Source organism: Pleuronectes platessa, chromosome 1, assembly GCF_947347685.1.
Source record: "Pleuronectes platessa chromosome 1, fPlePla1.1, whole genome shotgun sequence".
Taxonomy (NCBI): Eukaryota; Metazoa; Chordata; class Actinopteri; order Pleuronectiformes; family Pleuronectidae; genus Pleuronectes; species Pleuronectes platessa.
The window spans coordinates 22072768-22085465 of NC_070626.1; the positions used below are offsets into that span (position 1 = coordinate 22072768).

Below are 12698 nucleotides of genomic sequence, written 5' to 3' on the forward strand. Positions count from 1 at the left end.
GAATCTGGGACAAGAACGACTCCGTCTTTTATGCTGAAGTTTGAGAGTCTTTTCAATCATAATAATTGAGCAAAAAAATTCTCCAATTAAACTCCAAATTACATGTTAACCAATAAATAAATACAAGCAACATGTGTTCCCTGGATTGATGACAGTTTCTCAAAATAACTTTGAGGTTCATGAAAACAATTTTATTTGCAGTTTATGGTTATAACTGGCTTTGCAGGTGTCGACATATACACCTCTTTGAATGCCTCTTGTGAAATGAATCTAACAGTTGTGTATGTTAACATGAAATGAAAAGTGTATCCACGTGAAAACCAAAGCTGTGAAAGTAAGAAAAACAGAGATATTCTTTGTGTACACGTACATCAGCATGGAGAGTAGATAACACTTTGACACGCAAGAGCGAAAATTTACCCTGACTCACAGATTCAGAAAACATACCGGAGCATTGGAGATTCTGCACACATGCGAGACACCGGAATGTGTTATGCAATTTCATGCTCAGAAAGTAAAACTTCCATTAAGTGCAAAAGAGTGTTTAAGAAGCGAGAGTGGCCGTGTGTTGAAGCTGTGCCCAATTGGAGGAGACCCCCCCCCCCCCCTCGGCTGGATGCAGCATCCTCACAGCGTGTGTCTGCCGGAGTAGCGCCTGCCCCTGTCTTGTTGCTCTGTGAAATGGAGGAGACGGTGCAGTGAGACTCACAGAGCTTCACCTCTCTTAAACTGAAGGGGGGATGCACAGAAAACACTTGAGGAAAGAGAGAGAGGAGTCACTTGGGACGAGAGGAAAACTAAAAGGGTCACTAGTTACAGAGTTGTCAAAGCAAAGAGTTCCACTGTTGCTTCATTACATAAGTGCTCTCTCCAGTCGACCTGAAACTAAATGCAATGGATACATCTGTCTGCTTCATGAAATATGAACAAGTCGTCTGGGGCTGAACAATTCATGTTTTAAATGACATTTAGAGGCTCCCCCCCCCCTCCAATCTTATCTCAGATCCCTTCAAAGTCTATATTGTAAATCTGTACTAGATATTCCTTCAAATTTTTCAGTCTTATATCATAATTATTTAGATTTTTACAAAAACTCGATAGTGAATCAAATGTAGACTTTGATCTATTTTATGCCAGTTGATGGCAGCAAAATGAGTTGACATCCATAACTGTGTCTGTTTGGTGCTACAGTTCCTGCTCATTACTTCATTACACAATGCTCATTTAGACAGATTGAACCAAAACCAAACACCTGTTTGGAGTAGTACCAGAACTCAGGAAAGGATGATGAAAAACATAGAAAGACACAATTTTAAACTTTACATCTGGACTCGAGCCCTTACACTGGCTGCTTGTCAGTTTCCCTATTGATTAGATTTTTTAAAGCACTCTATGGTCTTGCACCAGCAGTGACTTCTCACGTGCCTCTCAGTCTGTTTGTAGTTCCAAAGTGTGAGGCGAAAACTTGTGAGACAAAAAGCCACTGGAACAGTCTAAAATCTATTCCATGTTATTTCATTGTCAGCTCAGCACTTGCAACACTTGACTACCAGTCTGTACAGCCAAACCAGTTCAAGTAACAGATGAGCTGAGAAGCTTTTTCTTACCTAACAGCACCTGCTCTACTTCCTCAGTCTCCTCCACAGATACAGGTTTGAGCAGCAGGGCAAAGAACACAGCGATGCCGATCACCTGCAAACAAAACACAGACACAGAAAATCATCTGATAATGTTCTGTATAAGAATTACAAGACAATATACACAAATTTGTTAAATCAACTGCATTATTTTGCAGCATGTAAATGTACTTAAGCTTGGTTATATTATCCAGCGTTTTCCCATGTTTACTGACCTTGAGCGGCTGCAGTATGAAGATGCTCTGGAAGAGGGACAGGCCCAGAGACATGACCCACTTGATGGACTTATCTTTGCCGTACTGAAAACCGTACAAGAGGGTGAAGTAGGTGGACACTGCGCTGATGGACAGCAGCAGGAACCAGCCCAGGAACACACACCACCAGGGCAGCCAGCAACCCCCTGTCCTCCTCTGCTTCTTTTTCACGGGAGGTGGGCTGGGCCAAGAAGAGGGAAGAGAACAAGAGAAAAATGGATGATACAAACAGTAAAGAATAGTTCTACTTTATACTTTATACTACTTTATAGTGTTTTCACCGATGTCTGTTTGTTGGTTGGTTTGTTTATAAGCATGATGACACTTAAACTACTGGATTAGCACAAAACTTGGTGGAAGGATGCAGTATGAGTCAAGGAAGAAGCATTTCTGGATCCGGATCTGGATCAGGGGGCGGTACCAGCAATCTTCATTTACTTTCTGTCAACCCTCCTTGGGTTAACTTTGAAAGTTTTCTACGACGTTTCACTATACCTTTTGCAAATAAAACTATACTTTAATTTAATTGAATGTATTTTTTTAGAATTCATAGCAAGAAATATAAGGGTTAACATTTCAAGAATTTTTTATGTTTATATTTTCCAGCATATTTATTTTCTTTCTGATTTTCCCAGGGAATAACACGTGAATCTTGATGGAAAAAAAACCAGGCACATTTAGCGAGCTGATATCAGAGTGTGTGAGATTTGAGTTTCTTTGTGCGTTTGTGTGCTGACCAGTAGGCCAAGTGGCTGCTGAAGACCATCTCCGCCTTGCGAACCAGCACGTTGGTGAGGTTAAGTGCCTGCTGGTACTCCTCTGGACTCGGGAAGTTTTTGCCATCCAGCTTTTCCAGGTCCATCAGGAGGTGACAGAGACCAGCGAGGAGGAACTTGCTGCAGTAAACCCAGTGAGGGTCACTCTCACTCTCCCCTGTGGGTTACAGGATAACACCAGAGGAACCAGCATGTAATAACATTTCTCTGCTCAGCGTGATCATTCTCGCACTTGAGGATTCTTTCTTTGAGTAGTAAGGAAGTATTCACTGAACAAAGCAACTGTTCTCTGGTCAGCTGGAAATTGGGAGATTTCTAGAATGTAAAGGTTTCAGTAGCGTTTAATTAGAAATGTTTGAGGTGAGAGAATCAGAAAGGCTGTGGAAGAGCATTGACAGACAAGCTGTGTTGTTTTTGTTGTTTTATGGAGAGTGTGGAATTTTTTTTACAATATTACCAACCTTATCCTTTAAACAATTAAGGAAACTGAATGAACTTGCCATTCTGGTTTATTTTCCTAAACAATGCTGCTCTTGTTATTTCAGTGAAGAACAACCCTTTTCTCATACCAAACAAAAGGGGATCAAGTTATTTTTTTTTTTTCTGTAAAAGTAAATAAATTAAGAAAAAAATAACTACCTTGCATGAGTTGGATGAACTCATGGACCCTGTCCAAGCTGGATAAGAGGTCAGCGGTGGACTCCAGCCTGGAAGTCTCTGATATCTTGTTCCTTGGACTTTTGCTCACCAGAGAAATCACCTCCTCTGTGTCCTAGGAGGGATGAACAGCAAAACACCAAATGCTACATGTACTGTATATATCAGTGGCAGGAGATGCATCATTAACTGAAGGCAAAACATGTCTCTGGTCTCACAAGGAAAGCGACGAGTGCAATTCATTAGAGTTACGCACAAAACAGGTCAGATGCATTTGCTGAGCACACTCTCACACCTTGAGAATAGTCGGTATGGTAACCGCACAGCTTCTCAGGCTCTCCTCACAGTCGTCTTTCTGAGGAGTTGAAATGATGCGGGGTCGGATGCTGCGGAAGATGGTGATGATGAGGATATTGATTGGGAACATGAGGAGACCACTCTGAACGCCCACCATCAGCTCCTGCCAGGTGATGTGCAACGACCCTGGACGGAGACAAGGACACAGTTGTTGAAGCAACTGAAAACAGACCAACATCAAAAAGACGACTGCAGCAACAGGGATTTCGACATGTTGTGCAGTTTTAATGCAACCTGTCCCACCTTTACTTTTAGGTTTCTACAATTTGTGTACCAATATGTGGACACGATACACTGTATGTAAGGATAAATGAACATGTCCCCAAAAGTGAAGCAAAATCGCCACCTGGTGGCTGGCTGAAATTTAGGTCACAAATCCTGTCTCCTCCATGTTAATTGATGGGCCAAGGATCAAGCGCTACACACTAATAATATAAGTTTTTTTTGTGATTTGAGGGAGGACCTGTCAAACCGATGTGTGTTTCAGTGTTCATTTCTTCAGTAAGTGTGTTTTCGATTTTTTCATTTCTTCAGTAAGTTTGTTTTTGATTTTTTAAAGTCGTGATTGACAAGGTTCCATCTTCTAATTTCTACTGCACAGACTCTGGCTCCTAATGTGCAACATGGCCACGTTGATATCCAGGATATTTAAGTTTCATTCCTGGTTTCGCTGACAATGACTAAACAGCTCTTTCTTGTGGACAGTCTGTAGTCACCTAACTTTGTCGAGTTAGTGAGACAGAAAACCCAGCTGGATGAGTCACTTCTCCACACAAAAACTCTCTGACGTCCAGCTTACTGGTTACAGACACCCACACGTATACACACAATCAGCAAGTTGATGGAAAAGTGTTTGTGGCGCTATGAGTGTTTCTTTTCAACTCCTACGACCTCTAAAAAGCAACAAGCTCAGTATGACGTGCTTATAAATGTGTCTCTTATTCTCTCGTCCCTCTTGTTTTATTTATCTTTTACTGCAAAGCTGTACTGATGCTTCCATGGTCGAAAATGTTTTATGTAATGTGTTTGCTTCAAACTTTCATCCAAAACTTTGAGACCCAAAAACTCCTTATATTAGATTTAAAAAGTGTGTGTACGTGTGGATTATTAGAGAAACTTTCTCATAAAGTAGTGGGTTTGTTGTGCAAGTGACTTTTGATTATTAGATGCCTAAAACACAACCTGATGAAATTGACATAAAGAGTAGTTTTCCCTGTAGGATGAAACGTGTGTTTGAGGAATTGACCTAATGAAAAAATCACTGGCGAGTCCTCATTTATAGGAATGTTCCAGAAGGCGATGTTAATGGCCATGGTGCAGAGGAGCAGGCTCATGCAGCATGAGACCCTCTGGGCTCGTGTGAACGGACTCCGGGAGGGCGGATCCACGATGGAAACCCAGATGTGTTCATCCCTAAAGCCGGTGGATGTTCTGCTCTGGAAGATATTGCTGATAGAGAAAAACAGAAACTCATAATAACACTGATCAACTCCTGCAACTTTCACAAGAGCTGAACTGGTTTCAGTGTGAGCTGTGGAAAGTGGAACCACTCCGACCTGAAGCTGGTGATCTCGTTGCTCTTTGCAGCGTTGAAGGTTTTCTTGGTCATGCCGTCCCCACGGTCATTGCTCAGCCAGCAGCCACAGAAGAAGTGCCACACTTTTCGTGTTTGGAGGTCTATTATGATCACTCTGTTTATATACCTTTTTACCATGGACATAACACAAAGAATATATTATACATATATATATATATATTACCAGAAAGTTTTGTTTTCATTAGAAGGAACGTGCCAGGGATAGTTTGAGAAATGTATGAATTGCTTCTGAGGTGTGTTTAGCCTCAGCTTGTGTTGTACCATGACGGGTGACCTCCAGAGTTGTCGTGCTGCAGCCGGAGGTTCTGCAATTCTCCCATTGGGAACGGCGCGGCAAACAGGAACATGTCGGTAGCTCCTCTCTCGAATACGGGCTTGTCGGGATCAGTGAGGCGGTGGGTCTCACTCTCTCCCTCTGTGCCAATCAGCTTCATCGTGACCTGCAGGAGAGCACGACATAAAGGTTCAACAGCAACCAGGATTGTGAATAGGATTTACTACACATTGTATATACCTAACATAACCATAATTACCAAATCAAACCACAAAGCATCATTGATTGGTAATGCAGTTTGGAGAAAACATGGATTATACAATTTTTTATCTGATTGATCAGATTTTCTTGAAATCTAATCATATTTTTGAAAAACTATGAATCTATCCTTGAAGGAAGCAAAATGACATATCTCTCGTCACAATGTCTATGTTTGCTTCCTGCTTGCCATCTGGATTAGATTTGTTGGCTAATGTAGCACATTAACACCGTGCTTGTCTCTGTAAAGTTATACAAATACTGTAACTAAACTGAATACGTTTTCTGATTGACGACAAATATATGGAGAGAAAACATTAATCTAAAGTATCCACAGATTGAATCAAACCAGCCTCAAGAAGCAGCATGGGCCTCTAAGCCAACATGTATGGTTTCTCAGTAAAGTTGTTATTCTATGAGCTATTCATGAAAAGAAGACCCTCACGCTGGCAGACGTCCCAGCATTCTTGCGATGGCCTGTTTGGACACTGATCAGGTAGTTGTACTGAGCTCCTGGGTGGTTGTCCTCCAGCAGAGTCATCTTTCTCTGATAGTTCAACATAAAACAATTAAGGGCATAAATACAAATGTTTTGGCAGAAATTGCAGTGGAGAGTTTAGTTTCAAAAACAGAACATCCACCATTCACAAAAAATGACATAATGGCTTAATGGTGGGAGGTGATAAACTTGTAAATTGCTGATAATCAAGAAGAGAGCATTTGTTTTTCTCATGTAACCTGATGAGTTTCTGGAAGCCGAGCTGGTTCAACATGGAACAACTGCATTCTGACTCGAAACTTAAACTTGAACAAATAATATAGTATGAAAAACATTAGTTGAATAGATATGAGAGCAGTGTGGAGAGACTGACCTTAGACAGCGCCCTGCGGTCAGAATACCAGGCCCACAGCAGAGTGACCAGGTAGAGGCCGAAAAACGCACACAGCAGGGCCAGCACCACAAAGTTTTCAGAGACAGTGGCGAACAACTCGGCCGTATGAGATATGTCCACGTAGTTTGGCATCACAAAAAAGGAGCTCCCGAACAGAGTGAGGTGATTACACAGGCACTGTGTTCTTCCTGGAGTGGTTTTCGCTCCCACCTTAGACAACGACAGCTAATCACTGATTTGCAATTGCTGCAAATACATAACTGTGCATATACATGCGGGGCCAGAGTAAAACAACCACATTTATTAAGACTTTATCCATGTGAAAACTCACCTGGCAGCCCTCTGTGCTCCACATCTCCCTTGCTATATGCCAGTAAAGACACTTGCTCGTAAAAGTAGATATATTCAGTGTCAGGCCTGGTTCCCATGTGGAATTAAAGAGTCCAGCTTCAACATACCAGATTCCGGGAGTCTGCCCTAACATCTCTGGGGTAATCATCCAGCGGTAGCGTCCTGTAACAAAAAGAAGCTTAATAGGACATCATAATCCAAGAACCTATGAATGAAACTTCAAACAATTTGTCTATTTGATATACAATAACGTATGAGAAAAAATATAGAAAGCATGGTTAACTAGATGTTCTGCGCTGCGGTTTTATTTATCCACCGCCCAGTGCAATTTCAGTCTCTACAGGTGTTCCTGATGCATTGCATTCACAACGATAAGCGGTCATTGTGACCTTTGACCTTTGCGAGCATTTATATTATACTAAACAAAATTTGTCTATAACTGTTTTGTATTATTGCAAGAGTACCAACCTGGATCAGGATTATTCTACTGTTGCAGCCACAGATGACTTAAACAGACACATAAATCTCTCATGTATATTAAACTTAAGTAGTAAAAATGACAAAACTCCGTCAGGGTACATGGTTATAAATCAAAACCTGATGTTGACCTGTTGGTCTCAAGATGGTTGTGCCGTTAGAATATGCAGAGGTAGGAGGTGACCCATGTGACAAGGCGAGAATCAGTGACACCTTGGTACTGGGCTCAACATCAAAGACGATGGTCACGTTTGGGTCAGAGACGTTGATTTTGCTCACTGCTTTTGTGTTTCTCTCCAACACAACAGTAATGTACATCACCGCTGAAGCACCTGCACGAGGCATAAAGATCTGGAGGAACCAGGAAATATAGCATCAAAAAATATGAAGACAGAGCATCAAACAGTTTCTTTTCTTCAACTAAAGGTTTTAAAATGAAAATGTGAAACCAGATATTCATGGAGGTGGAAGTGAGAAGAAATATCTTCATATTTGCATATTCAGGACAAAACAAATTGTGTGATGGCTGTGATGAAAGTTGGAAAGTCAGTTTGATTTGACACAGGGGAGAATTAATTTTAATAAAAGGTCTTAAAAGGGTAAGAGAGAGAAATATTAAGATGTACTGATGATCAAAATGTAATCGATGACACTGTGTATGACACTCTGTGTGCTTGTTGCAATAACGTGAACAGTGAAAGCGGAATCTACCGAGTTTATGCTCATACCTGCCAGCCGAAGATGGTAAAACCTAAACGGATGTTTTAACAGTCTCAGACGCAGGTTGGATTTCTCCTAGTGCTGCTGATGGTCAATCTGACTGTCATTCAGGTTCAACTTTTAAAAAATAAACTGCAGGTCCCATAATTTAGTTAGTTAGCAACACTAACTATGACGCTTGCCTTCAATTCGACCGGCAGTGGGGAGGTTCACTCTGAATAACCTTTCATATCACACTGACAATGATAATATTATAGTTCCCCCTATTGTCATTTTCAAACTGTCTCCAATCTGTTCTAGTCCCTGACAGATGTAGCCTTTTCGTTCCATTTGCATACTACCTACATTTAAAAATTGGGGCACTATAGTTCAAATTCAATAATCTGTACCTCTATCCTCTCTGTCAGGTTTTCCAGCTTGATGTCAGAGACATCATCGCTGAATAAGATGCTGCAAACAGTTCCTGAGATGTTGTCGTCAGAAGGATGAGGATTCGGTGAGAATGTGGACAACTGAGAAAGAGAGCAGCCCCTTATTAAGAGGCTGTAGATGGCAACAAATACAGACACACATACACGGGATGATGACACACACATACCTGAGTGTAGACCTTGCTGTACCCTTTCAGCTGAGACTGAAGTGCTGAATACGAGGGGAGTTTGACAAACTCACCATCTTTGACTGATCCCAGCACTGCACCATCGAGGTCTGCAGGTTTGAAACTAACGACAGGGACATAAAAAGTGAATATATATATATATATATATAAGAAAATCGAATAAGCAACAGAGATTAAGGGACGTATACATTGTCAGGGATATTCTGAAATAAAAAGTCCTACCTGTTCTGATAGATGGTGCCTGTCCGGTGCCTGATGACATATTGGCCTGTGATCACGGAACCAATCAGACTAGCGATTGTACGATAGATCTCAAAAACCTGCTCAAACAAAGCCTGGAAGGGGGAAAAGTTCCACATCAACCGACTAGCAGACCAACAACGACATCAGTGTGTGTGTGTGTGTGTGTGTGATTGTTTGTGTGTCACACGATCTAGTGTACATACTGTGGGGCTTGGGTTTTCCTTGATGTCGCATCTTTTTATTGAGAGGAGGACGATGCCGGTGCTACAGTTGATGATGTGACTGATGGTGTCATTGTTTTGCAAAGCAAATGTTGAAGTCAGTTTTTGGGTGATTTTTAACAAATACTCAATGAAGTTGTCCTGCAAATAAGAAACAGAGAACTTGTGACGCACCATGACAGACTCTCGTTATAAGAAAAGTTAAATATCATGCTGATAATGATGTTTATATTTTTTCCAAAGCGAAGTACCTACCCTGCTTTCATTTGTCGGTTGCCCTACTGTGGTTTCCATTCGCATTAGTTCTTCGTCTGCTACCTGTCTCAGAAAAACAGTACTTTTTTTATTGAATTAAATAGTTTTATAAATAATAAAGTATAATATAATATATACATAGTTGTATTCATTGCCTGTGTGTTAAATGGGCGAGGCATCTCTCACCTGGAGAAGCCTCGTGATTATTGACAATAGTGGATCAATTTCCCTTTTGGGTCCTGAAATTTAAGTGAGTGTATTAGAGGGGCAGAGAAAGACAAGCAGGTACTCCGACTTCTGGTCTTTACTTTCATTGAAAACACAGAAGATGCTTTCAGATACGCAAATGTCCGAGTCGATTGCTCCACACATTTTCTGGAACCTTTCATAACTGCCCCCTGGTAAAATGTCTGGGAAATATCGAAGAGAGCCAGTGTGAGAATTCAGTAGGAAAATGTACGGGTGGGTATGTTAATGATGTTTCTCATACACACATCTCAGGATGAAAAATATGTGCCACATATGCACAGGACACTGACGGCAACTTGGAAAGACAATGAGATCTGAGACTTTTTATACAAAATAACACAGCGAGATTTTTACATCATGTCCTGGTCTACACAGGCACCTGTCTAAATGTTCTGGACATTTCCATGCTGTTGTGAACGCTTCTAGCACGAACAATCTCCCGCTGTGTTCTTCATATGTGAAAGGCAAAGTCTGGAAAATGTCCAGACCAAACTTTCCGTCAATTTACGGAGGTCATGTCTGAAAACTGCAGTTCTTTTCAATCTTACTTACGAGGTCTGCTCACATGACTGGACACAAATTTATTCTGCAAAGACAACATGAACAAACGTGAAAATTCAGTTTGCATTTTATCAAGGTTTCACTCTGAAAGGGTGCGATAGATCTCTTACCCCTGTGTTTGGTGAAGACCGCAAACCTTTAAAACAAGAGTGACACATTCAACAAGCTGCATGTGGAATACAAAGGAATGAAATCAGAAAAAAAGGAAAAGACAAAGGAAAAGGGAGGAAAAGATGGAGCTAAAGCACTTGTTAACGTACTGCGGCTGCAGACGTAGCTGCGTCTCTCGCTGCAGTCTGATGTCAAAACGAGCTCAAGAGGATTCGGCTTCATGAACGTGCAGTTGTACTCTGAGGGATCCCCATTTTCTGTTGTGTACACACACACACACACACACACACAAACACACACACACACACACACACAAACACACACACCCACACACACACAGACACACACATATAATACAATACTGCTTTTGATACCCATTCATTTTCTGTTGATGGACTTTCAGAACTGGAAAATGGAAATTAAGTGTAATTTACACACATGTATGCAAATCAGTGACATCTAGTGGTGAAGTTGCTTGTTGCTTGTTGCAGCTCCCCTTCCAAACATGAGAGAGAACCTTTGGAAGCCTTCAGTTGCCATAAAAACTCAAAAAGGTTTAGTCTGTCCATTCTGGGCTACTGTAAAAAACCATGGCGGCCTGAGAGGACCTGCTCCTGATGTAAATATAAAGTTTTTAAATATAAATGGCTCATTCTAAAGTATAAAAAAACAACAATTAGTAACAATTTAGATGAAACACGCTAGTGAAAACATCACTGGGGTTAGTTTATATTCGATTTCTACCAATAGATCCTTTTCACCTAAATCTGACACACTGGACATTTAAAACATAATCAATCAAAACTAAACATAATCCTTTCATTAAGTTTCGGAAAGTCTTGGTGTGGATTTGGGTTATTTATTAAACCCTTAAGGTGAAGAATGACTTTTGGTGGCCATTTATTTTCATTTCTATTTTTATTAGACTTTTTCTATTGGCCTACATTAAAGGTTTTAGGTTGATATCTGCATATGTACAGTATCACTAAGCCTGATGTAATCTGAATGTGTCCGATTTGCCCGCCCTGAACCGTATACTAAAAATTCACCATTTAACACTTACTCAGAGTTACCATAGTCTTGTGTCGATCTAAAATGATTAATAAGACATTTACAACTTACTTTAAAAAAAAATTCTAAATATGAGACAATGATGTTAATGTGCTTGAGAAGTTTGTCTTATTTTGTCAGATAAAAACAAAAAAATCAATCCAGTTATGTTCGCTGTATAAAAATATCTAGATTTTAGCTTCTATGTTATTGAATAACCTGTATTATCTACAGGCCACCTGATGATACATATAAACAAACAATTTTGGTTTGTCAGTCTCAAGGCAAGGCCGAACACTTATCCATTTTAAGGATCAGAAGCCAAAGACATAATAAACTAAACATAAAAAACAACAACAAAATAAATCTTGTGTGTGTGTATTTTACTGACCTCCGCTTTGTTCCCCTTGAACAACCTCCCCCAGCCACCATGTGAAGTTGCTGGTGTTTCTCTGTCTGGTGATGTTCTTCAGGAGAACCTCGAACGGGCTGTTCATCTCCTTCAGGAGCTCCCCACCTCTCTTTTCACAGCTGCTCCTGGCCTGGGACCAGGTTTTCAACTCCTCCACAAACTCGAAGCAGACTTCTCTCAAAACGAGATCACACCGGGCAGTGAAATCTTCGCTGCAACAGGCCCCAGACTCCACAGGTGAAAGCAGAAATCCAGCGGAAATCCACAAAAAGACAGAGGCTCGGAGCAATATGTCCATGGTGATTGTGATGTGCAGAACTACAGGACATAATGCTGAGGGGACTGAGGCTGCAGCAGCAACTGAAGATCACGTCCGTCCGTCACATGTAAATGAGGGAACTTTCTCCAGAAAAACACTGCATATGTTCTCAATAGATTAGGAAAATCACTGCAGACACTCAAACAAGATGCAAAGTGAAGGACTCACTCAGCAAGGGTCACACAAGATGAAGCTTTTCTTCTGCAACTGACCAAGGACAGGTTCCACATTTTTATTTACTGATTCACACGAAAAAACATATATTACTCTTTTGTTTGTATCTTAATGACAATGTATTACAACAAAATATATTTTTCTCTTTTTAAATCCTTGTTGAGATTGTCGTCCTTCTTTTTACCTCTTGAAAAACACTGTGGGTGCAGAGGAAGCTGCGGTGGCCCTGAAGT

At 40.8% G+C, this 12698-nt stretch overlaps 1 protein-coding gene across 1 annotated transcript; it reads right to left on the reverse strand.

Moving 5' to 3' along the window:
- Positions 1-597: 597 nt before the first annotated feature.
- On the reverse strand, positions 598-12454 carry LOC128440536 (polycystic kidney disease protein 1-like 2). The gene is made up of 23 exons (XM_053423285.1): positions 11952-12454; positions 10660-10767; positions 10510-10535; positions 10391-10424; positions 9776-9828; positions 9590-9652; positions 9317-9475; positions 9093-9205; positions 8850-8973; positions 8641-8763; positions 7663-7882; positions 7035-7216; positions 6683-6913; positions 6256-6357; positions 5540-5718; positions 5238-5384; positions 4928-5130; positions 3620-3807; positions 3307-3439; positions 2629-2824; positions 1853-2072; positions 1608-1692; positions 598-674 (listed from the first exon to the last, which is right to left on the reverse strand). The coding sequence occupies exons 1-23, from the start codon at positions 12268-12270 to the stop codon at positions 628-630; spliced, it is 3255 nt and encodes a 1084-aa protein (XP_053279260.1). The 5' UTR covers positions 12271-12454; the 3' UTR covers positions 598-627.
- Between the last annotated feature and the right edge of the window lie 244 nt (positions 12455-12698).

Excerpts from the sequence above, each read along its gene's own strand:
- LOC128440536 (XM_053423285.1), bottom strand. The coding sequence starts at position 12,270 with ATGGACATATTGCTCCGAGCCTCTGTCTTTTTGTGGATTTCCGCTGGA. Across the intron at positions 6,914-7,034 it reads GGAGCACAGAGGGCTGCCAG|GTGGGAGCGAAAACCACTCC; the intron begins GTGAGTTTTCAC and ends TCGTTGTCTAAG. Across the intron at positions 5,385-5,539 it reads TCTGGAGGTCACCCGTCATG|GTATATAAACAGAGTGATCA; the intron begins GTACAACACAAG and ends CATGGTAAAAAG.